At 47.3% G+C, this 27,735-nt stretch overlaps 1 protein-coding gene across 1 annotated transcript in view; it reads left to right on the plus strand.

Annotated features, from left to right (window-relative positions):
- LOC115153094 (protein quaking) overlaps window positions 1-27,735 on the plus strand; it is a gene marked incomplete in the record, with an annotated part of 80,636 nt that overhangs the window by 21,113 nt on the left and 31,788 nt on the right. The window contains 2 exon segments of the mRNA XM_029698148.1: window positions 4,541-4,683; window positions 24,293-24,409. Of these exon segments, the coding sequence (XP_029554008.1) occupies window positions 4,541-4,683; window positions 24,293-24,409 (260 nt within the window).

Below are 27,735 nucleotides of genomic sequence, written 5' to 3' on the forward strand. Positions count from 1 at the left end.
CACTGGACAACACTCAGGAACTGGCCAAAAGAAAGTACAACCAAACATACACACACACAATTCATTCACACCGATGTATGTCTCATAAATCAAGACATTCCTAGCATCAATAAACATCTGCACACGGTCAAATATTAATCTGACAATTTAATTAAATTACCCAGCATGCTTTTCATAAGATCACATCGTTTCCCTCAAATCATCCATTAAATTAACTTAGAAATATTTTATCCCTACGTTTCCCCCTTCCACTTGCATTAGCTGGGGTTGACTTCTTATACGGCCCTGAGCTCTATTTCATCTGAGAGCTTGAAACAGCAGGGCTGTGTGGCGTCCATGGTAGGGAGAAAATAAAAGCTGAAAGGGAGCCAATGTATCGCCTTTCTGCATGTTTCAGCCCTTATCTCCCCCCTCCCATCTCATGTGTTTTAAAGGCAGTAGTGGCATGCCAGAGGCTGGGTGGGAGAAAAACATGATTGTTATTTATGTACATAACAGACAAGCCCTATTCAGTGGGACATTTCACATGTAGGACTAAGCTATGTGTATAACTATGCCGGATGGTTTACTAAGATCATTTGGTTTGGAATCCCCCCCAGGCTCTGTCCCAAGGCCCCTTGGATTTGAAATTCTTTGCAATGCTCTAAAGTTGGTTTCCTTTCCCTCTTTAACAAATTTCTCGACAACCACAACACGTCTAAATGAGCTTTCTTTTAAGTATCTATATGTTACTGTTACTCCCACACGTTACAGGGACTTGTTGTGTGTGACATCTCCCAAAATGCCCCGGCTATAATTGCAACAATACCAACAGCAGCCATTCCATGAGAGCGTTCATGAGACCTGAAATACAGATGATTCCTAGTCAATACCACTTGCTTGCTTGAGCCAGTGCTTTGTCTGAAGTGGTGTAGAGTAGAGAAGGGTTTCAGTGTTGTACATTTGTGTACACTATAGCCATAAACAGACAGTCTTGTCCCGTATTCAGAGGGACTAACAGTCCCAGTGTTGGATAATACGGAGCTGTGAGGGGAACGGCACCTCCGTAACTTCAGGCTCTGATCAGGCCCTACACCCAAACAAGGGCACTGCGTTCATCCACCTCTGGCCTGCTCGCCTCCCTACCTCTGAGGAAGCACAGTTCCCGCTCAGCCCAGTCAAAACTGTTCGCTGCTCTGGCACCCCAATGGTGGAACAAGCTCCCTCACGACGCCAGGACAGCGGAGTCAATCACCACCTTCCATAGACACCTGAAACCCCACCTCTTTAAGGAATACCTGGGATAGGATAAAGTAATCCTTCTAACCCCCCCCCCCCTAAAAGATTTAGATGCACTATTGTAAAGTGGTTGTTCCACTGGATATCATAAGGTGAATGCACCAATTTGTAAGTCGCTCTGGATAAGAGCGTCTGCTAAATGACCTAAATGTAAATGATAATTTACTCCTCTGGCTCCTATTGAAGGAAGTTTTTGTCTGAGGGCTGTTTTCTCCCACAGTGCTAAGCTTTGACCGTCCCAAAAAATCACCTTTCATTACAATAGGCTCGTAAAGCCCTCCACCAGCTGCAACCTCACCCTGCCATCACACTGGGCTCCCCGACATACAGGATCAATGTGATGATGATGGACCTCTGTACAAAGACCATCCTGCCACACTGGTCAAGGCTGAGGCTAAATGAGGAGGCATTTGTACCTCTGTGTTTGGGGGGGGGGGGGCTGTATCTATGTGAAGAAAGCAATAAGTCATGGATGTTGTGAGCGTATCAGTGTATCTATGTGAAGAAAGCAATAAGTCATGGATGTTGTGAGTGTATCAGTGTATCTATGTGAAGAAAGCAATAAGTCATGGATGTTGTGAGCGTATCAGTGTATCTATGTGAAGAAAGCAATAAGTCATGGATGTTGTGAGCGTATCAGTGTATCTATGTGAAGAAAGCAATAAGTCATGGATGTTGTGAGTGTATCAGTGTATCTATGTGAAGAAAGCATGGCAATATAGCAGGCAGCCATCTCCATTGTAATTCCATCTCTCCCTCCTCCTTGGTTTGCCCCTGAGAATTGCGTCAGAGGATTCATCTGTAATAGAATTAGCCCGTGTGTGCTGCTGCAGCAGCTAGGGATGGGTATAGTTCATGTCTTTTATGAAACTAACAGAGTTGGTCGTTTTAATTATCCTTTCCATCTTATTATAAAGCTCTATCTCTCTCTCTCTCATTCTATCTCCATCTCATTCTCTCTTCTCTCTCCCTATTTATCCTCTCTTTCTCTCTTTGTCTCTACCTATCTTTTTACCTTCTCTCTCTTTAATTCCTCCACTCTCCCTCTCACCTTTTTCTCCTCGGGGATAATATCCGTTCGTTTAAGAAATTGAGAGTTATTACCCCCTTCATTAAATGACAGAATGGATCTAAAGTAATTGACTGTGATTATCTGTCCTCCATCTCCTTGCTTCTCCTTTGCAGCGCACACAGACCAGGTGAATGACATGTAGTTTCCACTGTTTGTTCAGATGTGCCTATTTTTCTCCTTTTCTTTTTCACAATCTCTCTTTCTCCCTCTTTTTAATTTCTCAGTTTCTCCCTCCCTCTGCCTGTCTGTTTGACTGTCTGTTTGTTTGACAGGCTGTTTGACTCTCCCTCTCTCTCTCTCTCTCTCTCTCTCTCTCTCTCTCTCTCTCTCTCTCTCTCTCTCTCTCTCTCTCTCTCTCTCTCTCTCTCTCTCTCTCTCTCTCAGCAGTACTACAGTATTGACTTTCTGGCATCTTTTTTTCTGCCACAGAGAGTTCTGAAACGAGGCCCACAGGCCCAGCAGTTAGACGTGTTTATTGAGGTCATGCCAGAGGTTACATGACTCCCCAGTCTGCTGTCTATTGTGAGTTTCGGTATTGCTCTGTAGCCTTCAAGTAAGCTTCTCAAATTGCTGTATATGTCGTTTTTTTATGCCTTCAACTGTTGTTGGCACCCAATTCCTTAAACATGTGTGTGTGTGTGTGTGTGCCATATACACCCATTTCCTTAAATGTGTGTGTGCCATAGACACCCATTTCCTTAATCGTGTGTGTATTGTTGGATTAACTGATGTGGTGGATTGAAGTTATCTATTTAAAATATATCTGTGTGCCTGTCTGTGTGAGATTGCATACATATATTTATTTTCGGTAATAGGGGTCCAATTGGCAGGCTTGATAGTTGACAGCTTTGATGACTTGGTCTGCATTGTTTTGTTGTTGTTTTCATGCTTTTCTTGAATGTTTCCTCACTCATTGTAGACGGATGGTGGTGGAAAGAAATACTCAATAATCACTTCGGAATCACAGTCATTTCATACTATTTAGAGACGAAAGCCACCCAGTGATGTTGTATTCATACATGCATTTTAAACCTGTTCGTGGCCAGCTGTCGTCCTGCAACAGTCTATTCTTTCAGGCAGACTATCATAGATGTGTTGTTTATGCGTGTTTGCCCATGGTCTTCTCATCATAATGTCCTTTAGTCTGTGACCAGAGGTGTGTAGGTAAGATCTTATGTCTGTAGCTAAATGGCTATGGGAGGAGGCTATGGGAGGCAGCTATGGGAGGCAGCTATGGGAGGCGGCTATGGGAGGCGGCTATGGGAGGCGCTTGTCCCTATACCTCTCATACGGATGTCCTAAAACACTTGATTCTTCAACTGCTGTGTAGGGAATATATTTCCTTGCTGCCACAGATGATGTAGTTGTATGAGCGAGTTTATGCCACCGATGATGTAGTTGTATGAGCGAGTCTATGCCACAGATGATGTAGTTGTATGAGCGAGTCTATGCCACAGATGATGTAGTTGTATGACCGAGTCTATGCCACAGATGATGTAGTTGTATGAGCGAGTTTATGCCACAGATGATGTAGTTGTATGAGTGAGTTTATGCCACAGATGATGTAGTTGTATGAGCGAGTTTATGCCACAGATGATGTAGTTGTATGAGCGAGTCTATGCCACAGATGATGTAGTTGTACGAGCGAGTCTATGCCATAGATGATGTAGTTGTACTAGCGAGACTATGCCACAGATGATGTAGTTGTACTAGCGAGACTATGCCACAGATGATGTAGTTGTATGAGCGAGACTATGCCACAGATGATGTAGTTGTATGAGCGAGTCTATGCCACAGATGATGTAGTTGTACGAGCGAGTCTATGCCACAGATGATGTAGTTGTACGAGCGAGTCTATGCCACAGATGATGTAGTTGTACGAGCGAGTCTATGCCACAGATGATGTAGTTGTACGAGCGAGTCTATGCCACAGATGATGTAGTTGTACGAGCGAGTCTATGCCACAGATGATGTAGTTGTACGAGCGAGTCTATGCCACAGATGATGTAGTTGTACGAGCGAGTCTATGGCCCCGTTTTGGTACTTCTTTGTTGTGGTGAGACTGATATCCTTACCAATCTGCCTTGCATTGTGTTGCGGCGTCTGCGTGACTACAACGGTGTTGTACAGAACCAACGTTGTTCTGACTATCATCTGACTGACGTGTTTGCTTCTCCTCCTGTCATCCAGAGATCAGCCGGGTACGGAAGGACATGTACAACGACACGCTAAACGGCAGCACAGAGAAGCGGAGCAGTGAGCTCCCAGACGCAGTGGGCCCCATGGTGCAGCTCCAGGAGAAACTATTTGTGCCTGTAAAAGAGTACCCCGATGTGAGTACAATCTTTTGTCTGATTACACACACACACACACACACACACACACACACAGGCGCACCTGAAGGACCACCACAAGTCTGCGATGAAAAAATGTATGTTTGCGTCAAGGCACTTTCCCTAGATGAATATGAATAATATAACTGTGGGTAAACTGGGTGTGGCCGCATTCAGTATCAGCCTTATAGGATCACCAAGTTCTTACAAGTCCTGGTGATCTAATATCCTCTGATATCCTCTAACTGGGCTCAATGTCCCAGTTATTGATTGGGTTAAGAGTTCTGGGTGCAGTGGGATTCTGACTGGGCACCGTGTAAACTCCAGGGGGGGGACGGCTACTGTTATTGGACTGATCCGTCCACATGTGAAGAATAGTCTCAGCTAGCTATTTATTGACATGGGCTTGCATAATGGCACTCAACCGGTACTCTCGGCACTACATTGTTGAAAGATACAGTTTATATCAACCCATAAACTTGCGAAAGTTGCCTTATGTTTCGGGACTTAACCTCTCTAGGGTATGTGGGACGAAATCGTCCCACCTACTCAACAGCCAGTGGAATCCTGTGGCGCGATATTCAAATACCTTAGAAATGCTATTACTTCAATTTCTCAAACATATGACTATTTTACACCATTTTAAAGACAAGACTCTCGTTAATCTAACCACACTGTCCGATTTCAAAAAGGCTTTACAACGAAAGCAAAACATTAGATTATGTCAGCAGAGTACCCAGACAGAAATAATCAGACACCAATTTTTCAAGCTAGCATATAATGTCACATAAACCCAAACCACAGCTAAATGCAGCACTAACCTTTGATGATCTTCATCAGATGACACTCCTAGGACATTATGTTATACAATACATGCATGTTTTGTTCAATCAAGTTCATATTTATATCAAAAACCAGCTTTTTACATTAGCATGTGACGTTCAGAACTAGCATTCCCACTGCAAACTTCCGGTGAATTTACTAAATTACTCACGATAAGCGTTCACAAAAAACATAACAATTATTTTAAGAATTATAGATACAGAACTCCTTTATGCAATCGCTATGTCCGATTTTAAAATAGCTTTTCGGCAAAAGCACATTTTGCAATATTCTGAGTAGATAGCTCGCCATCACGGGCTAGCTATTTTGACACCCACCAAGTTTGGCCCTCACCAAACTCCGATTTACTATAAGAAAAATTGGATTACCTTTGCTGTTCTTCGTCAGAATGCACTCCCAGGACTTCTACTTCAATAACAAATGTTGGTTTGGTTCAAAATAATCCATAGTTATGTTCAAATATCCTCTGTTTTGTTCGTGCGTTCAAGACACTATCCGAAGGGTTACGCGCCCTACGCGTTTCGTGACAAAAAATTCTAAATATTCCATTACCGTACTTCGAAGCATGTCAACCGCTGTTTAAAATCAATTTTTATGCGATTTTTCTCGTAAAAAAGCGAAAATATTCCGACCGGGAAACCCTGTTTTCGTTCAAAGACGCCCAGTCTCATTGTTCTCTGATCGACCACTATCCAAATGCGCTACTGTTTTTCAGCCTGGGCCTGCAAAGGCATCATTCCCCGTTCTGCCGCCTTCTGAGAGCCTATGGGAGCCGTAGGAAGTGTCACGTTACAGCAGAGATCCTCAGTTTTCAATAAAGAGAGTGTAGAAGGCCAAGAAATGGTCAGAGAGGGCACTTCCTGTAAGGAATCTTCTCATGTTTTTGCCTGCCATATGAGTTCTGTTATACTCAGACACCATTCAAACAGTTTTAGAAACTTTAGGGTGTTTTCTATCCAAAATCAAACAATTATATGCATATTCTAGTTTCTGGGCAGTAGTAATAACCAGATTAAATCGGGTACGTTTTTTATCCGGCCGTGCAAATACTGCCCCCTACCCTAGAGAGGTTAATATATTATTGCTGAACTGCTGTGCTGTTTCTTTACCTCCGTATTATTAGTCATGTAAACGTGTCGTGTAAGGAGAAATGAAGAAACAACAAAAATGCATCAGGCAGTGGGCACTAGGCGGAAGATTGCATCATCTACGTAAGTCCCCACGTTGAACTTACCTCAACCTCGCGCGTGTACGTATGTTCTAACTCGCACCTGAAACTATCCGCGTTGTTGTTAACAAATCTTTTAAGCAATCGCCCTCAGATCCTGCTCGCCTAAGCCTGGCCCAGGGGTAGCGAGCCGAGCTCCGAGCTGATTGATCCCAATTAACTTGTTCTTCTGAGTGGCTGATTGTTGCGTGGGCAGCATTAATGGAGTTGAGTCATTGGAGGTTTAAACGCACAGCTCCAGTCCGGATTCATCTACTGTATTTCTGCTGAGGCTTTTCAAAGGTTGTTTATGCCGCCGTTTTTCACCTGGGGGGGAAACCGTAGTAGTTAAGTCCGTGTACACAGACCACCCATGATACAGACTGCCTCCTATTGACCACCTACTGGACAAAAACTGGTTGAATCAACGTTGTTCCCTCGTCATTTCAACCCCCCAAAAATTCAATGTGATGACGTTGAATCAATGTGGAAAACGGATTGTATTCGCAAAAGTTATAAATGTAAGGGAATTTCATCTGTTTTTCACCCAACGTTTAACCTAAATCCAACGACATGGTGAATTTGTTGGTTGATTTAACGGTGAATTCCCGTTAGTTGACAACTCAACCAAATTTATATCGAAACTAGACGTTGACATCTGTTTCCAGTGGATTTTGTACAGAACTGCCTTTTTTGTTGTTGTTGCATGTTATGAATTCATAATAGATATGGAAGGCTATAGATGGTATAAGATAATAATGTGTCTCTGCAGTCTGTCTGCCTGTATTGGATGTAGGGGGTGTGAGAAAATGTTGTAGATCTCTTGAGTCTCTCTCTCTTTCCCAGTCAGTGTGTCTTGGCCTGCTCTTCTAGTCTCCGGTAAAGGACAGCAGCAGCAGAGTGAGTGTCGATGCTGGTTGTCCTTGCTCCTCTGAAGGACCAGGAGGATCATTATTACTGAGGATGGGTTCATTAGGAACACTGAGAGATTATATGAGAGGGCTTCAAATAGCCCCCAGCTGAGAGTGCTGGAGCCGTGCGTGCGTGCGTGTGTGTGTGTGTGTGTATCGGTTTTACATACATGCTTATCATTACTAATAATTATCATTACTGACAATAAGAGTTGATAGTGTTTGTGACCGGGAGGATCAGTTAAGATGGCGCTGAAGAGGATGGCTGACATTTTACATGCTCCTAACCAACTGTGCAAAATTTTTAAATTTTTTTGCGTTGTTTGTAACTTATTTTTTTACTTATTTTGTACATGATATTGCTGCTACTGTCTCTTATGACCGAAAATAACTTCTGGACATCAGAACAGCGATTACTCACCACGAACTGGAAAAAGCTTTTTTCTTTGACGAGTCCGACGAGAAGGATATACTGCTTTCCCGGAAACAGGCCCAAATCCCCGTCATTTGCGTGAAGAAATGATGGAGGAAAACAGGGCGCAGATCGGGCTGCCTTCTGAGAATCCGTAGGCAAACTCCCACTGCCATCTGTTCTACTGGCTAACGTGCAATCATTGGAAAATAAAATTACGATTATAGTACCAACGGGACATTAAAAACTGTAATATCTTATGTTTCACCGAGTTGTGGCTGAACGACGACATGGATAATATAGAGCTGGGTGGATTTTCCATGCACCGGCAGAACAGAGACGCTACGTCTGGTAAGATGAGGGGTGGAGGTGTGTGTCTATTTGTCAATAACAGCTGGTGCTCAATGTCTAATATTAAAGAAGTCTCAAGGTATTGCTCACCTGAGGTAGAATACCTCATGATAAGCTGTAGACCAGACTATCTACCAAGAGAGTTCTCATCTATATTATTCGTAACCGTCTATTTACCACTACAAACCAATGCTGGCACTAAGACCACACTCAACCAACTCTGTAAGGCCATAAGCAAACAAGAAAATGCTCATCCAGAAGCGGCACTCCTAGTGGCCAGGGACTTTAATGCAGGCAAACTTAAATCAGTTTTACCAAATTTTACCAGTATGTCACATGAGCAAGCAGAGGGGAAAAAAACTCTATCACCTTTACTCCACACACAGAGATGCATACAAAGCTCTCCCCCGCCCTCCATTTGGCAAATCTGACCATAATTCTATCCTGCTGATTCCTGCTTACAAGCAAAAACTAAAGCAGGAAGTACCAGTGACTCGCTCAATACGGAAGTGGTCAGATGATGCGGATTCTACGCTACAGGACTGTTTAACTAGCACAGACTGGAATATGTTCCGGGATTCATCGAATGGCATTGAGGAGTATACCACCTCAGTCATCGGCTTCATCAATAAATGCATTGACGACGTCATTCCCACAGTGACCGTACGTACACATCCCAACCAGAAGCCATGGATTACAGGCAACATCTGCATCAAGCCCAAAGGCTAGAACTGCCGCTTTCAAGGAGCGGGACACTAATCCGGACGCTTATAAGAATTCCCGCTATGCCCTCAGATGAACCACAAGCAAACCGTCAGTACAGGATTAAGATTGAATCCTACTACAGCGGCTCTGACGCTCTACGGATGTGGCAGGGCTTGAAAACTATTACAAAGGGAAACCCATACGTGAGCTGCCCAGTGAAGCGAGCCTACCAGACGAGCTAAATACCTTTTTATGCTCGCTTCGAGGCAATCAACACTGAAGCATGCACAAGATGACTGTGTGATAACGCTCTCGGTAGCCGATGTGAGCAAGACCTTTTAAACAGTCAACATTCACAAAGCCGCGGGCCCAGACAGATTACCAGGACGTGTACTCAAAGCATGCACAGGCCAATGGGCAAGTGTCTTCACTGACATTTTCAACCTCTCCCTGACCGAGTCTGTAATACCTACATGTTTCAAGCAGACCACCATAGTCCCTGTGCCCAAGGAAGTGAAGGTAACCTGCCTAAATTATTATCACCCCGTAGCACTCACGTCGGTAGCCATGAAGTGCTTTGAAAGGCTGGTCATGGCTCATCAACACCATTATCCCAGAAACCCTAGACCCACTCCAATTTGCATACCACCCCAACAGATCCACAGATGACGCAATCTCAATCGCTCTCGACACTGCCCTTTCCCACCTGGACAAAAGGAACACCTATGTGAGAATGCTGTTCATTGACTACAGCTCAGCGTTCAACACCATAGTGCCCACAAAGCTCATCACTAAGCTCAGGACCCTGGGACTAAACACCTCCCTCTGCAACTGGATCCTGGACTTCCTGGCGGGCCTCCCCCAGGTGGTAAGGATAGGCAACAACATGTCTGCCATGCCGATCCTCAACACTGGGGCCCCCCAGGGGTGTGTACTTAGTCCCCTCCTGTACTCCCTGTTCACCCACGACTGCATGGCCAGGCACGACTCCAACACCATCATTACGTTTGCAGACGAAACAACAGTGGTAGGCCTGATCACCAACAACGATGAGACAGCCTATAGGGAGGAGGTCAGAGACCTGGCAGTGTGGTGCCAGGACAACAACCTCTCCCTCAATGTGAACAAAACAAAGGAGCTGATCGTGGACTACAGGAAAAGGCGGGCCGAACAGGTCCCCATTAACATCTACGGGGCTGTAGTGGAGCGGGTCAAGAGTTTCAAGTTCCTTGATGTCCACATCACCAACATACTATCGTGATCCAAACACACCAAGACAGTCGTGAAGAGGGCACGACAAAACCTTTTCCCCATCAGGAGACTGAAAAGATTTGGAATGGGTGCCCAGATCCTCAAAAAGTTCTACAGCTGCACAATCGAGAGCATCCTGACCAGTTGCATCACCGCCTGGTATGGCAACTGCTCGGCTACAGAGGGTAGTGCATACAGCCCAGTACATCACTGGGGCCAAGCTTCCTGCCATCCAAGACCTATATAATAAGCGCTGTCAGAGGAAAGCCCATAAAATTGTCAGAGACTCCAGTCACCCAAGTCATAGACTGTTTTCTCTGCTACCGCACGACAAGCGGTACCGGAGCACCGAGTCTAGAACCAAAAGGCTCCTCAACAGCTTCTACCCCCAAGCCGTAAGACTGCTGAAAAATTCAGCAAATGGCCACCAGACTATTTACATTGACACCCCCCCCCTCTATTTGTTTAATACACTGCTGCTACTCGCTGTTTATTGTCTATGCATAGTCACTTCACCCCTACCTACATGTACAAATAACCTTGACTAACCTGTACCTTGAATAACCTGTACCCCTGCACACTGCATATGTGGGAACTCCTTCAAGACTGTTGGAAAAGCATTCCAGGTGAAGCTGGTTGAGAGAATGCCAAGAGTGTGCAAAGCTGTCATCAAGGCAAAGGGTGGCTATTTGAAGAATCTCTACATGATTCCATATGTGTTAATTCATTGTTTTGATGTCTTCACTATTATTCTACGATGTAGAAAATAGTACAAATAAAGAAAAACCCATGAATGAGTAGGTGTGTCCAAAACATTTGACCGGTAGTGTATATTTTTTTTAATTACAGATGTACGCATATCGGTGTCATCATATGTAGCTACAGTTGTCATGACATCCCAGTAAGATGGAGACGTAGCTTTATTTCTGCAGTACCAAGGCAAAGCAGCAGATATGCCACATCACTTCATAGTCTTTAAAAACAGCCATTTTCAACAAACTAGACTAGACAATAAAAATCTAAGTAATGAAAAAGTTAAAGTAATACTTTCATTGTCGTCGTCCCCCTCCCTTTTTGTACACTGCTGCTACTCGCTGTTTATTATCTATGCATAGTCACTTCACCCCCAGCCTACATGTACAAATTACCTCAACTAACCTGTACCCTCGCACACTGACTCGGTACCGGTACCCCCTGTATATAGCCTCCTGTACCCCCGAACACTGACTCGGTACCGGTACCCCCTGTATATAGCCTCCTGTACCTCCGCACACTGACTCGGTACCGGTACCCCCTGTATATAGCCTCCTGTACCCCCGCACACTGACTCGGTACCGGTGCCCCCTGTATATAGCCTCCTGTACCCCCGCACACTGACTCGGTACCGGTGCCCCCTGTATATAGCCTCCTGTACCTCCGCACACTGACTCGGTACCGGTGCCCCCTGTATATAGCCTCCTGTACCTCCGCACACTGACTCGGTACCGGTACCCCCTGTATATAGCCTCCTGTACCCCCGCACACTGACTCGGTACCGGTACCCCCTATATATAGCCTCCTGTACCCCCGCACACTGACTCGGTACCGGTACCCCCTGTATATAGCCTCCTGTACCCCCGCACACTGACTCGGTACCGGTACCCCCTGTATATAGCCTCCTGTACCCCCGCACACTGACTCGGTACCGGTACCCCCTGTATATAGCCTCCTGTACCTCCGCACACTGACTCGGTACCGGTACCCCCTGTATATAGCCTCCTGTACCCCCGCACACTGACTCGGTACCGGTACCCCCTGTATATAGCCTCCTGTACCCCCGCACACTGACTCGGTACCGGTACCCCCTGTATATAGCCTCCTGTACCCCCGCACACTGACTCGGTACCGGTACCCCCTGTATATAGCCTCCTGTACCCCCGCACACTGACTCAGTACCGGTAACCCCTGTATATAGCCTCGTTATTGTTATGTTATTGTGTTACTTTTTACTATTTTTTACTTTAGTTTATTTGGTAAATATTTTCTTAACTCTTCTTGAACTGCACTGTTGGTTAAGAGCTTGTAAGTAAGCATTTCACGGTAAGGTCTACACTTGTTGTATTCATCGCACGTGACAAATAAAGTTTGATTTTATTTTGACCTAGTTGAGCGGTGTGAGGAAAGCTTCTTTATTTTAACTCGGAATAAGGAATACGGGAATATGACATTCTATCATTTGGAGAGTAGTGTTTTGGTTGAGGGTGCAGCACCTCTTTGCTAATTGCAGAGGACCCCCCATGTAGGAAATCATTAACTTAAAACTATCAGCTCTATGGCTCTTCATGGAACTGCTTCTGAAGCACTCCAATTCTAGCCCCGGGTGGCATGGGAGGGTGGGGGTAGAGAGGGAATGGTTAAGGGCAGGCATGGGGTGCTACCCTGTAGAGGGGTAGAGGGAGTAATGGTGGGGTTTAAGGAGAGAGTGGAAGTCAAGGATAGGGTGGGAGAGTTGTTGGGAGGTTGGAGAGGTGTTGATGCTTGTATTTATTATGGATCCCCATTAGCTGCTGCCAAGGCCGCATCTACTCTTCCTGGGATCCAGCAAAATTAAGGCAATTATACATTTTAAAAACAAATAAAAATGGCAATACATTCGTAACAGATTTCACAACGTAGTAAGTGTGTGCCCTTGATATGAGGGAACCTACCTCTTCAAAAAACATCTCACACAATGTGTGTGTGTGTGTGGGCGAGTTGATGATGAATGTGTGTGTGTGAGATGAGTTGGGGAATTGGGGCGGGGGAGTCACGGCCTGGTCTGTCTGATAAAGAGAGATTCTCTCGTGTCTCACCCTCGTCTCTGGGACAGGAGAGCAGCGGCACGGAAATGAATTTCCCCCTTCAAACTCCTCGCAGCGCTGCTGCCACTGTTTTGGCAGCCCACACCCATTCCAATTTGCTGAACAATGTTATTAGGCAATGAAAGACAGGAATTCAGAAGACCATTGCCTCACACTGAGTTTTTGTTTTTGTTTGGGTGTTTCGGTGTGTGTGTGTGTGTGCGAAAGCGAGTGTGTGTGCGTTTAAAAAGAAAGGGGGAATAGTGTGGTTAATGGATTGTTTTCTAGTGGACTATAAATACATTGCAGGAGTTTGTGGGGACAAAGCTTTTAATTGTGCTCAATACAACAGTGTGAGGTGGAGAGAGAGGGACAGGCAATGGAAATTAGCTGTTGTCATCAATCATTTGGCTGCTGCATGTCTTTTTCTGGGTCATGCTCATCCACAGCAGAGATGAGAGAGAGACCATTACTGATTTATTAATCATTGCATGTGTGGCTGGATTCATTCTCCCACAGTCCTCTCATTTGGCCTTGGCCATCCTTCACAAACCTCAAGGAGGGAGGGAGACGTGGAGGGAGGGAGACGTGGAGGGAGGGAGACGTGGAGGGAGGGAGACGTGGAGGGAGGGAGACGTGGAGGGAGGGAGACGTGGAGACGGGGAGGGAGACGTGGAGACGGGGAGGGAGACGTGGAGACGGGGAGGGAGACGGGGAGGGAGACGTGGAGACGGGGAGGGAGACGTGGAGACGGGGAGGGAGACAGGGAGACGGGGAGGGAGACAGGGAGACGGGGAGGGAGACAGGGAGACGGGGAGGGAGACAGGGAGACGGGGAGGGAGACAGAGAGACGGGGAGGGAGACGGGGAGGGAGACAGGGAGACGGGGAGGGAGACAGGGAGACGGGGAGGGAGACGGGGAGGGAGACAGGGAGACGGGGAGGGAGACAGGGAGACGGAGAGGGAGACAGGGAGACGGAGAGGGAGACAGGGAGACGGAGAGGGAGACAGGGAGACGGAGAGGGAGACAGGGAGACGGAGAGGGAGACAGGGAGACGGAGAGGGAGACAGGGAGACGGAGAGGGAGACAGGGAGACGGAGAGGGAGACAGGGAGAGGGAGACAGGGAGACGTAGAGGGAGGGAGACAGGGAGACGTGGAGGGAGGGAGACAGGGAGACGTGGAGGGAGGGAGACAGGGAGACGTGGAGGGAGGGAGACGTGGAGGGAGGGAGACGTGGAGGGAGGACGTGGAGGGAGGGAGACGTGGAGGGAGGGAGACAGGGAGACGTGGAGGGAGGGAGACAGGGAGACGGGGAGGGAGACATGGAGGGAGGGAGACGGGGAGACGGGGAGGGAGACGGGGAGGGAGGGAGACGGGGAGACGGGGAGGGAGACGGGGAGGGAGGGAGACGGGGAGACGGGGAGGGAGACGGGGAGGGAGGGAGACAGGGAGACGGGGAGGGAGACGGGGAGGGAGACAGGGAGACATGGAGGGAGGGAGACAGGGAGACGGGGAGGGAGACAGGGAGACGGGGAGGGAGACAGGGAGACGGGGAGGGAGACAGGGAGACGGGGAGGGAGACATGGAGGGATGGAGACAGGGAGACGGGGAGGGAGACAGGGAGACGGGGAGGGAGACAGGGAGAGGGAGACGGAGAGGGAGACAGGGAGACGGAGAGGGAGACAGGGAGGGAGACGGGGAGGGAGACATGGAGGGAGGGAGACAGGGAGACGGGGAGGGAGACAGGGAGACGGGGAGGGAGACGGGGAGACGGGGAGGGAGACGGGGAGACGGGGAGGGAGACGGGGAGACGGGGAGACGGGGAGGGAGACGGGGAGACGGGGAGGGAGATGGGGAGACGGGGAGGGAGATGGGGAGACGGGGAGGGAGACGGGGAGATGGGGAGACGGGGAGATGGGGAGGGAGGAAGATGGGGAGGGAGACGGGGAGACGGAGAGGGAGGGAAACGGGGAGGGAGACGGGGAGGGAGACGGGGAGGGAGACAGGGAGACGGGGAGGGAGAGAGAGAGGCAGGGAGGGAGAGAGAGACTGGGAGGGAGAGAGAGAGAGACTGGGAGGGAGAGAGAGAGAGACGGGGAGGGAGGGAGAGAGACGGGGAGGGAGAGAGAGAGACGGGGAGGGAGGGAGAGAGACGGGGAGGGAGAGAGACGGGGAGGGAGGGAGAGAGAGACGGGGGGAGGGAGAGACGGGGAGGGAGGGAGAGAGAGACGGGGAGGGAGGGAGAGAGAGAGAGACGGGGAGGGGAGAGAGAGACGGGGAGGGAGAGAGACGGGGAGGGAGAGAGACGGGGAGGGAGGGAGAGAGAGACGGGGAGGGAGGGAGGGAGACAGAGAGAGAGAGACAGGGAGGGAGGGAGAGAGAGACGGGGAGGGAGGGAGAGAGAGACTGGGAGGGAGGGAGAGAGAGACGGGGAGGGAGGGAGAGAGAGACGGGGAGGGAGGGAGAGAGAGACGGGGAGGGAGGGAGAGACGGGGAGGGAGACAGAGAGAGAGAGAGACGGGGAGGGAGGGAGGGAGAGAGAGAGAGAGAGAGACGGGGAGGGAGAGAGAGAGACGGGGAGGGAGGGAGAGAGAGACGGGGAGGGAGGGAGAGAGAGAGAGAGAGACGGGGAGGGGGGGGAGAGAGAGAGACGGGGAGGGAGGGAGAGAGAGACGGGGAGGGAGGGAGGGAGAGACGGGGAGGGAGACAGAGAGACGGGGAGGGAGGGAGAGAGAGAGAGACGGGGAGGGGGGGAGGGAGAGAGAGAGAGACGGGGAGGCGGGGAGGGAGGGAGAGAGAGACGGGGAGAGAGAGAGAGAGACGGGGAGGGAGACAGAGAGAGACGGGGAGGGGGGAGGGAGAGAGAGAGAGAGACGGGGAGGGAGACAGAGAGAGACGGGGAGGGGGGAGGGAGAGAGAGAGAGACGGGGAGGGGGGGAGGGAGGGAGAGAGAGAGACGGGGAGGGAGAGAGAGAGAGAGAGAGACGGGGAGGGGGGGGAGAGAGAGAGAGATGGGGAGGGGGGGAGAGAGAGAGAGACGGGGAGGGAGGGAGAGAGACGGGGAGGGAGGGAGAGAGAGTGGAGATAGGCAATTTGGAAGTGTGTGTGTGTGTGTGTGCTATCTATGTACTGTGTCTCTCTCTCCCTATTTGAAGAATAAACACTCTAGCAGAGAGACAGCATTAGTGGATGTAATTTATCCATCACTCCAGGTGTCTTACTTTTAATTGAGTGACGCAGAGAGACCCAAACTGGACTGGGACTGTAGATTGAGCGGCTGCTTTTCCCTGTGTTTTTCGTGTGGGGTGTGGGCGTGTGTTGTCCCTGTGTAGGTGTTCTATGTGTGTGTGTTTGTCCGCACACTTGTTTGTGTGTGAGAGAGAGACAGAGGGAGAGAGGGCTGGGAGGAGTGACCTTGACTTTAAGAGGTCAGTCCTCCCTCCCGTCCCTGCTGCGTGAGGTCCACTTGAGGTGCAGAGAAGATTGAGAAGTGAGTAAAAGGGTGAGAGAGGAGGAGAGGAGGGAGGGCTGTCTGTGATTAGGTGAACTATGCCGTATAAATTAGCCCCCTCATTATTGTGATGATAAGAAACCCGAGCTAGACACAGGGGAGAGAGGAAGGTGCCAGCAACACAGCAACACAGGCGTTGTGGGTCACAAGCACGGCTAATGAAGGTTAATTAGGGTTCATTAGGACATTAGGACCGCTAAGCTGACACACAGCATCATCACCCGGCAGCGGATGAGGCTCACCTCATTCTTTCATCCAACACACACTGCTCAAACGGATGACGAAATGCCAATATGTCATTCTACTAAATCTATGGCTATGGGGAGGAAAATCCTTCGGTTATGTAGATTCAGTTAGAAGATTCGCTAACACTTTATTTGGATAGTTCCATGTACAGTGAGGGCCAAAAGTATTTGGACAGTGACAAATGGTTTGTTGTTTTTGGTTCTGTACTCCAGTTCTTTGGATTTGAAATGGTACAATGACTATGAGTGCAGACTGTTAAAGTGCAGACTGTTAAAGTGCAGACTGTCAGCTTTCATTTTAGGGTATTTTCATCCATATCGGGTGAACCGTTTAGAAATTACAGCACTTTTTGTACATAGTGTCCCCATTTTAGGGGACCAAAAGTATTTGGACAAATTCACTTATGTGTATTAAAGTAGTCAAAAGTATAGGATATGGTCCCATATTCCAAGCACACAATGACTATATCAAGCGTGTGACTACACACTTGTTGGATGCATTTGCAGTTTGCTTTAGTTGTGTTTCAGATTATTTTGTGCCCAATAAAAATGAATGGTAAATAATGTAGTGTCATTTTGGAATCACTTTTATTGTAAATAAGAATAGAATATGTTTTTTAACACTTCTACATTAATGTGGATGCTACTATGATTACGGAAAATCATGAATGAATCGTGAATAATGGTGAGTGAGAAAGTTAGAGACACAAATATCATACCCCCAAGACATGCTAACCTCTCACCATTACAATAACAGGGGAGGTTAGCATTTTATATCGTACCCCCAAGACATGCTAACCTCTCACCATTACAATAACAGGGGAGGTTAGCATTTTATATCATAACCCCCCAAGACATGCTAACCTCTCACCATTACAATAACAGGGGAGGTTAGCATTTTATATCATACCCCCAAGACATGCTAACCTCTCACCATTACAATAACAGGGGAGGTTAGCATTTTATATCATACCCACAAGACATGCTAACCACAAACCATTACAATAACAGAGGAGGTGAGCATTTTATTTCATACCCCCAAGACATGCTAACCACAAACCATTACAATAACAGGGGAGGTTAGCATTTTATATCATACCCACAAGACATGCTAACCACAAACCATTACAATAACAGAGGAGGTGAGCATTTTATATCATACCCCCAAGACATGCTAACCACAAACCATTACAATAACAGAGGAGGTGAGCATTTTATATCATACCCCCAAGACATGCTAACCACAAACCATTACAATAACAGGGGAGGTTAGCATTTTATATCATACCCCCAAGACATGCTAACCACAAACCATTACAATAACAGGGGAGGTTAGCATTTTATATCATACCCCCAAGACATGCTAACCACAAACCATTACAATAACAGAGGAGGTGAGCATTTTTGGTGGGGTATGATATTTATGCCTCTGTAACTTTCTCATTGAATGTTTTCATAATTTACCTGCAGATAATCGGCAAAAAGCAGCCTACCAGTATGCAAATGGTGGAGCCAAAAGAACGGCTCGCTCACCGATGCAATTCGGTTTCCGTTCACCTAAAATATCTGTTCAAAAAGAGCCGTTTGCCCATCACTAGGCTACACTGACGAGTCACTTTCAAGGGCAAGGGAGATACAACTGAATGCATTCATGTGAAAATATGTTTTCCGCGTTTAACCCAACCCCTCTGAATCAGAGAGCTGCGGGGGGGGGGCTGCCTTAATCGACATCCAGGTCATCGACGCCCAGGGAGCAGTTCTTGTTGGGGGTTAACTTGTTCTGAAGCGCTACCATGGGCATAGAACTACGTTGTATGATTTATGGATCGCAAAGGCATGTAGGAGATTGACTTTATGTCGGGTCAGTTCGACACCTTTTATACACTAGTCAACACAAGCTGTCAATCAAAAGAGCAGCAAATAGCCTATGTGCCCTGACACTGTGACTGACTATAGGCCTACGAAACAGGCAAAATAAAAGAATAATTCACAATGAAGTGGATTTCAACTCGTCGTTACTGCTTACATTACATGGGGCGTGTAAATTCACTCACAGGAGACGATGAAGCATCATGCTCTCCCTCCGTGGAAGTTCAACTGCAGCCAACCACAGCGCACAACGTTAACACAGGTACCGAGAGGCGGGACAGACAGCCTTCTGACAAACCAGCGGTGTTTCCCTGTCATTGCTAGCTTTGTGATTGACAAGCGCCTGTCCTATCCAAAGATCACTACAAGATGCATATTGTTCATTCTAGCGGGAGAGGGCTATAAGGACTTTTCTGACTGGCGAATTGAAACGTTTAAGTGAAAAGAAGCCTAGTTTAATTAATGAATTGGAAAAAAGTAGCTTACGGAAAACCCTGTTTCATGTTCAAACACACTTAAAAGATATTTGAAAGGTCAATTATGATTAGGTCAATAATCACACGCACATTCCCACACACACTCACCTCTTGAAAGAGCTATCTGGCCTTTCTTCCTGCACGCTCGCCCTCTGGTCCTCCGTAATAATGAAAACAAAAGACATCCTGCAGAAGGGAATTAGAGCAGAGTGCTATTAGAAGTCACGCAGTAATTAATTTGCCTATTAAAGTAGCTCGTTTATCTTCATAAAACAATGAGATCAGTGTGAGTGTGTGCCGATTGGTCCAGCATGCTCTCGGTTTAAAATGGCCCTAATTACTTTCGGTTTTTATTGTAGTTGATGGAAAACATACTTAATCTCCACTGCCCAGATTGGATAAATAGGGCGAGTCCTTTAAAAGCAGATATTAGACATTCCATTAGCTTCAATGGATTTTCTCACTCTCCACTTCCCTCTCTCTTAGTTTAGGGGGAGGAGTGGAGATGGGTTGTGTCGTTGCTGGGGCCACTGACTCAATCTGTCTCTGTCCTGTTGGCCTCTCCAGCTGGCTGCTCTGATCAATACTATGGATGGGGGTTTGGATCCACCATTTTACTGCAATGATTTGAACTTACTCCATCCACCCGGTCCAGTGTCCACCCGTCCACCCTAGAAATGTCGGAAATTGTGCAGTTGGGCCGAGAGACTCACTTGCTTTATAAATACATGGACAGTGGACACACATGAATATAGTATGTGTTTGACCCCAGTGCACCTGCTGCGGCCCTGTGTTGGTTCTTTAAAAGAAAGAGAATGCCCATTGTGATGCTGAGTGAGCTGCAGCTGCCATGTGGATCACTCGACGTTTGACAGAAAAGGTTAAACACAGGAAGTTAAGGCTGGGACGATACCAGTATCACAATAATTTTTTCCCATGGCATAAATGAGAACACAAAGCAGATCAAATTCTTTGGTCCGTTAAAAACCTGCTGTGTGTCAAATATAGTGTCCTATAACTTTGAAAATAAATAAATGTGACTATGGATGACAACATAAGGATGTTTGTTTCCAACATTATGGCTAAAGAAGTGAAATTGTGTGTTTTGTTTCCTTGCCACGATACTAACGAGTATTTCCGGTACTGGTATCGTCCCGGCCCTACTGGAAGAAGGACGTGGGGGGTAGGGGGGCACCCTCCACAAAGACAATTCTTGTCTGAAGCACACTAACCCTACCAATGCTGATAACATTCACGCAAATCCCCTCTCTCACATTGCCAGTCACTCGCCCAGATTTCGCCTGACAAGATGGGAGATGGGATTCTAATTCTGCCCTTTTTTATTTACCTTGTGTCAAAACACATGCACGTGCAGGGAAAGCACACACACACACACACACAGACACACATACTACTGTCCTCTCAAAACACACACACACACTACTGTCCTCTTAAAACACACAAAGCCTTACGATCCCCAATTCCCCACCTCAATCCTACTCGGAGGCATTCATCACTGCCAAATGCATCGAAGTACTGTGCTTGGCATGACAGGTTAGGAGACTTGGAACACAAAGCTGGGCAGAAGAGGGGAGGAGAGAGGGATGCTCCTAAAGGAGGGATATCAACATGCAGGTGACAGAGGCAGACCGGAGGGAGACCAGAGGGGGTTGAGAAGTGTTGCTTCGAGTCCCCTTTCACCTTCATGCTGTCACTTGCACTTTTTGTTGCGCCGGGTTGTGTCACTATGAATAAGTCAGATGCTCTTTCATGAACCGTTTTTTTACAGAGGAGGGGATGTTTGACTATGATAATACATTTGACTTTTCATGCTTTGGAATACTAGAAGGGTTCCGATGGCTCAGATATTTTGTTGAAACGTCGTAGGTAGAGAAATGAAAGTAATTTTTTCAGTAGATGGTCATCGTCTACATGATGATGATGATGATGATGTTGAGGTCATCATCATCATGACAGTCAAGGTGTAAGAGAGAGAGAGCCTGCCTCGATCCGGAATCTCCTGGCAGCTGCGCCGAGGGTTTCTTCTGAATTGTAGGCTGAAAGTGATGGTTGTTCCGTGGCCGGTGTCTCTGTATTGCAACGAACACTACGGTGTGGTACAGAGAGACCTGCGTCAGAGAGTGGCGATAACTCCTGTAGCCTGGCTTTTTGATTTCCCTTCCCGGTGAATTTGAGCTGAGCTGTACTTATGAAAATGAGGAAGTCCTGTGGTTTCTATGATTGTTCAGGCTCAAAAGGAACATATTTTATCCAGGAGACAAGAAAGCGTGATTGACTAGTGTGACACCACTGACTGAGCTCTCGAACACCGTCATGCAAAAACCTGTATACCTCTGTGATGCCCAATCAAAGAGAGATTGCAAAAGGGAAATTGTCTTAAATGGCAGGCATTGAGGATTATGCAGAAAGCTGACTCTATGGAGTGACCTGTGTCTCTATGCTGAGATATTGTCTTTTGTTATTTCTTCTCGTTGGGGAGTGGTGTGTGTGTGTGTGTGTATTGTGTATTGTGTATTGTGTATAGGGACATAGTGCATGGCAGAGCAGTAGAATGTGCCCTTTTCAACCATGCCAGGTGCAAACTCCTTACTTTGGCAGCTGACAAACAGCTAAAACAACTGGGCTTTCAGCGAGGTGCTGAAACACACAGAAAGACAGCATGGGGTCTGTTCATTCGGTACATCTCAGTCATTTAGAGGTTTGGAGGGTGAAACTGGAGATTCCACAATGTTTGTAGGCATTTCTTGTACATTTTGTACTTTCTTTTGGGTTGGTATTCAAAGATAAGCAAATAGATCTTCATGTTGCCGATGGACAGAATTTCCATAGCGAGGGCGAGACGAGAGGAAAAGGGGGGAGGGAGAGAGGGCAGAGCACACGATAAACATTGCTCTTGCTCATCGCACAGTACATAACTTTGGACACGAGAGCTGCAGAGCCAACAGAAAGACAATATATACTGAACAAAAATATAAACGCAACATGTAAAGTGCTGGTCCCATGTTTCATGAGCTGAATAAAAGATCCCAGAAATGTTACATACGCACAAGAAGTGTATTTCTCTCAAATTTTGCGCTCAAATTTGTTTATATCCCTGTTAATGAGCATTTCTCCCTTGCCAAGACAATCCATCCACCTGACAGGTGTGGCATATCAAGAAGCTGATTAAACAGCGTGATCATTACACAGGTGCACCTTGTGCAGTTTTGTCACACAACACAATGCCACAAATGTCTCAAGCTTTGAAGGAGCATGCAATTGACATGCTGACTGCAGGAATGTCCACCAGAGCTGTTGCCAGATAATTGAATGTTTATTTCTCTACCATAAGCCGCCTCCAATGTTGTTTTAGAGAATTTTCCAGTACGTCCAACCGGCCTCAAACCGCAGACCAGGTGTATGGCGTTGTGACCAACATATTCATATCTGTGTTCCCAGTCATGTGAAATCCGTAGATTAGGGCCTAATGATTAGGGCCTAATGAATTTATTTAAATTGACTGATTTCCTTATATGAACTGTAACTCAGTAAAATCTTCCGGACCTCATTTTAATGGATTGTCAATACTTCAAGCTCAATTATTTGTGTTGCACAGCACTTTGATAGCCACAGAGGAGGGAGTAACCATATGTTTCCCACAGCTCTTCGTCACTCACATCCTTTGATTCAAAACACTGTCAAAGGGAATGTACAGATGTAGGATCTTAATTTGATCACCCTGTTGCAGGAAGAAAGTGCAGGAAATGTAAAACTTGTGGTATATTTGAGGTTTAAAAATGCTTCTCAAGTTAGCATTTTCCACTTTTTCCATTTCTGACTTGATTTTCCCCACGCGAAAAATGTATCAACCATTCAAAAATGTCCATTCATTATAATTAAAAGCAAATCAAATTTTATTTGTCACGTGCCGAATACAACAGGTGTAGACTTTAACTGTTTTCTTTACCGTTAAGTGCTTACTTATGAGCCCTTTCCCAACCATTCATAGTTAAAAAGTATAAAATGTGCTAATAAAAATAGAAAAGAGTAACACAATAAATAGGAGTACCGGTACCGAGTCCACATAATAATTCGCATTTCCTGTTGCTACGGGGTTATTTTCCTGCTGTAGCAAACTGGCTCAAATTAAGATCCTACATCTGTATTGACATGAAGTGATCAGTGGCGATAATGGTGAATGCCAATCTTTAAAACCTTTCATTGTTGTTCTTGCTCTGTTTCGTTTGAACCCAGTAGGTCTTGTTGCTATTAACTTGGCCAGTCAGTCAGTCTGTCTCTCTTGTCCTTTAAGGCCCAGGACCTGTCTGTGTGTCAGTCTCAGTCCCAGCTCATCAATATGCAGCAGCCCTCATGAGTCTTGACTGACAGGCAGTGTAAAGTTCAGTGAGGAGAAGAGCAGAGAGGAGCTGCTGATCGATGGGCGAACGATTGCTGAGCCTTATCTTGTCAGCGGCGTCTGGTCGCAAGACACTCCCGATATCGGCTGCTTTTCAGCCGCCATCGAGCGTCATTGTGTAAGAGCGCCAGGCGGGTGATGAGGGCGTGAGATTACAGCGAGGTGGGAGGGTCATGCGACGGGCTACCTCGTCTGCATCATCGCCTTGTTTTCTCGTTCTTTCTCTGTGCTTCCATATCTTTGTATCTGATCCCTCTCTCTTCTCAACATGTCAGGGTTGAGAAAATCAGTTAACATTTCCATTACAGATATGTTTCAACTGTCTACTATGTCCTCATACATATCAATGATAAAGTGTCCTGTTGTCTATGTTCAAGAACTGCTCTGGTTCTTAGCCCAGGTTCTAATTTGTGTGTGTGTGCGTGTGTGTGCGTGTGTGTGCGTGTGTGTGCGTGTGTGTGCGTGTGTGTGCGTGTGTGTGCGTGTGTGTGTGTGTGTGCGTGTGTGTGTGCGTGTGTGTGTGTGTGTGTGTGTGTGTGCGTGTGTGTGTGTGTGCGTGTGTGTGTGTGTGTGTGTGTGTTTCTCTGGCAGTTTAACTTTGTGGGCCGTATCCTGGGACCACGGGGGCTGACAGCCAAGCAGCTGGAGGCAGAGACAGGATGTAAAATCATGGTGCGCGGAAAAGGCTCCATGAGGGACAAGAAGAAGGTAAGGCGAGCACACACACACACACGCACAACCACACATTACCACCCACACAACCAGACACACACACACAACCACACACACACACACACACGCACAACCACACATTACCACCCACACACACACACACACACACAACCACACACAACCACACACACACAACCACACACACACACACACACACTTGTTTGCTCTTGGGGACCTAAAATGTATATCCATTTAAAATCCTATTTCCCCTAACCCCTAATCTTAAACCTAACCCTAACTTTAACCTATAATCCGAACCCTAAACCTTAATATGTCCCCACAAGGGAGAATTTTCTTGTTTTACTATCCTTGTGTGGACTTTTGGTGATTTCAGGCCACCACGAGGATGGAAGAACAAGACCACACACACACACACACACACACACACACACACACACACACACACACACACTATAGCTTCCGTCCCTCTCCTCACCCCAACCTGGGCTTGAACCAGGGAACCTCTGCACACATCAACAACAGTCACCCACGAAGCATCGTTACCCATCGCACCACAAAAGCCGCGGCAACTACTTCAGGTCTCAGAGCGAGTGACGTCACCCGATTGAAACACTATTAGCGCGCACCACCGCTAACTAACTAGCTAGCCATTTCACATCGGTTACACACACACACACACACACACTCTCTCACACACACACACACACAGGCACTATAAACTAAACTCACCCTCACACACAGATTGCTATTTACAAAGTAAAACCTTACTTCATTTTCTCTCGTTATCGATCATGTCAGCAATTGACCGCCCTAATCTCTTCGTCTTTTCTCAGATGCCTTCCATTGATACAGGCTCCAGTCATTGTGTAAAACTAGTAGAGTGTGTTTTCATACTGTGTGCATGAGCAGTACTACTACCCTCCAAGGGTGTGTCCACTAGTCTGCAGGGCCGTCTGAAGATCTCAGATATTTCCTCCTATTGGGAAACAACAATCATTCCCCCAAGCTGCACTGTCGCTCTGAGAGGGGCAGGTGTTCAAACATTGTCCTTGGCCTCAGATCTGTGGGGCCCAGCAGCAGTGGGGCTAGATGGGCCCCCAGTCCAGCCTGGCCCTGTCCCTGAAACGTGACCATGTTGGGGTGGTGTGATCTTCTAACCCTGGCCCCTGTAGGATGGGAGAGGAGCACTGGGAGGTGGTCTGGGACCAAGTGGTCTTCCATGCTCCTCTTAGACATACATACGCACGTGCGCACGGACACATAGACAAATACACACACACGGACACACACACACAGACATTTATTTATTTCCCATCTTTCTCTTTTCAGAGAAAGGTCAGTTTTTATTTCCACTGTATAAGCAGGGCCCTGCCTTCTATTTGGACAAGTGGTGTTAGTGGAGATGGTTATCTGAGCTCTTCCACAGACTCCCAGTGGGGGCGCTGGCAGAAAAAATAAAACAAGTGTCTCTGATATCAATGTTGTGGTCTCCTGCCCCCCTCCACATCTCCTTCAGCTCGCCGTCCTGCAGAAACCCAGCTGCTCTATCTGTATCGTATCTCCCACCACAGAGCAGGGTGAGGCTCTCTTTTTAGTCTAACCACTATGGTGTTAGTGATGAACTGTACTACAGGGTAAATCAAAACTACTGGTCTTTCTCGCATCATAAAGCACAGGCAATGACCCCCCTCTTGTCCTTCCTCTGTTCGTCCATCTCTCCTGTTCCCAGTCTCTTTCTCTGTCTTCCCCTCCTTCCCTCTCTCTGTTTCGTTTTCTGTCTTTTCTCTCCATCTCTCTTTCTCTCCCTCTCTCTCTCTCTCCCCCTCTCTGTGACTGAAGGGCGTTGTTGTTGCAGTGGTTATCGGGTTCCTCGCTACCTGCACGTATTTTATTAGATGACCGAGCAGCGCAGTGGCTGGTGTCCTTGTCCTCGGCGTACTGTCTCGTGCCACGTACACACTCCTTAAGTGAAACAAATGCCTGCCGACACAGATTGGGTCTTGTGGAATGCAGAAGGCTCTGTACCCCCCACAGCAGCCAGCCAATAGATAACCATTGAGCAGCAGCGTTCCCACACTAACTCACGTAACCGTAGGATGTGTGTTAGGAGCTCCAGTTATAGCAGGGCTACGCGAAACCACACAAAATGTTTATACGCCGGGTGGGGCTTTCTCAGTTACGACAGAACATCTTGCTATATTAAAATTGAAAGTACCAAAGTTGAATCCTGAGAATAGGAATATAGCGATCGTTGGAGAGCTTGGTGTAAGGTCAGCCCTGGAAGTGGAGAGCTTGGTGTAAGGTCAGCCTGGAAGTGGAGAGCTTGGTGTAAGGTCAGCACTGGAAGTGGAGAGCTTGGTGTAAGGTCAGCCCTGGAAGTGAAGGGCTTGGTGTAAGGTCAGACCTGGAAGTGGAGAGCTTGGTGTAAGGTCAACCCTGGAAGTGGAGAGCTTGGTGTAAGGTCAGCCCTGGAAGTGGAGAGCTTGGTGTAAGGTCAGCACTGGAAGTGGAGAGCTTGGTGTAAGGTCAGCCCTGGAAGTGAAGGGCTTGGTGTAAGGTCAGACCTGGAAGTGGAGAGCTTGGTGTAAGGTCAGCCCTGGAAGTGGGGTGATGTTTGAGTCAAATGGTGGCACAGCAGGTGGTGTCTACAGCCTTAGAGTGGGGGGGTCTCAGCAGCACTGGGCTGTGATTGCCTCTGTGTCTCTCAGTGTGACAGACATTAGTGCTCTGTTGTGTGCTCTGATGCTGTGGAAAGGAGGCTCGCCAGGTTATCTTAATGAATTGTGCGTCCATGACCTGTGGTAATAAAGGCAGCAGACTAGGACGGGGGCCAGATGAGTGTCCCTGGCAGCAGTAGCGGCACTGCCGCCTCCTCGTCCTTCTGCTGCTGCTGGCACTGTAAGCTGGTGAAAAATATCACAGATACATACACCTACTCTACACATTCTGTTTACGCACTCTTTCTCTCTCTCTCTCTCTCTCTCTCTCTCTCTCTCTCTCTCTTTCTCTTTCTCTCTCTCTCTTTCTCTCTCTCTCTCTCTCTCTTTCTCTTTCTCTCTCTCGTTCTCTCTTTCTTTCTCTCTCTCTCTGCTTTACACACATACATGAGCACACAAACATAACCAACCACACAGGCCATTGTCCTTACAATAGTGTTCAGACAGACTCTGTCTTCAACTGCTCGAGGCCCTCTGGCTATTACAGTTATTATGACTGTCAGAGTGGCTTCACACAGATCTACTCTAGTCCCATACCCACACTGCCTACTCAACTCACACAGCACATCGCTTCTACAGTAGCTCCCCTTCTCTGAGACTGTGTGTGTGTGTGTGTGTGCATAT

This window comes from Salmo trutta, chromosome 18 (assembly GCF_901001165.1).
Source record: "Salmo trutta chromosome 18, fSalTru1.1, whole genome shotgun sequence".
NCBI classification, from domain to species: domain Eukaryota; kingdom Metazoa; phylum Chordata; class Actinopteri; order Salmoniformes; family Salmonidae; genus Salmo; species Salmo trutta.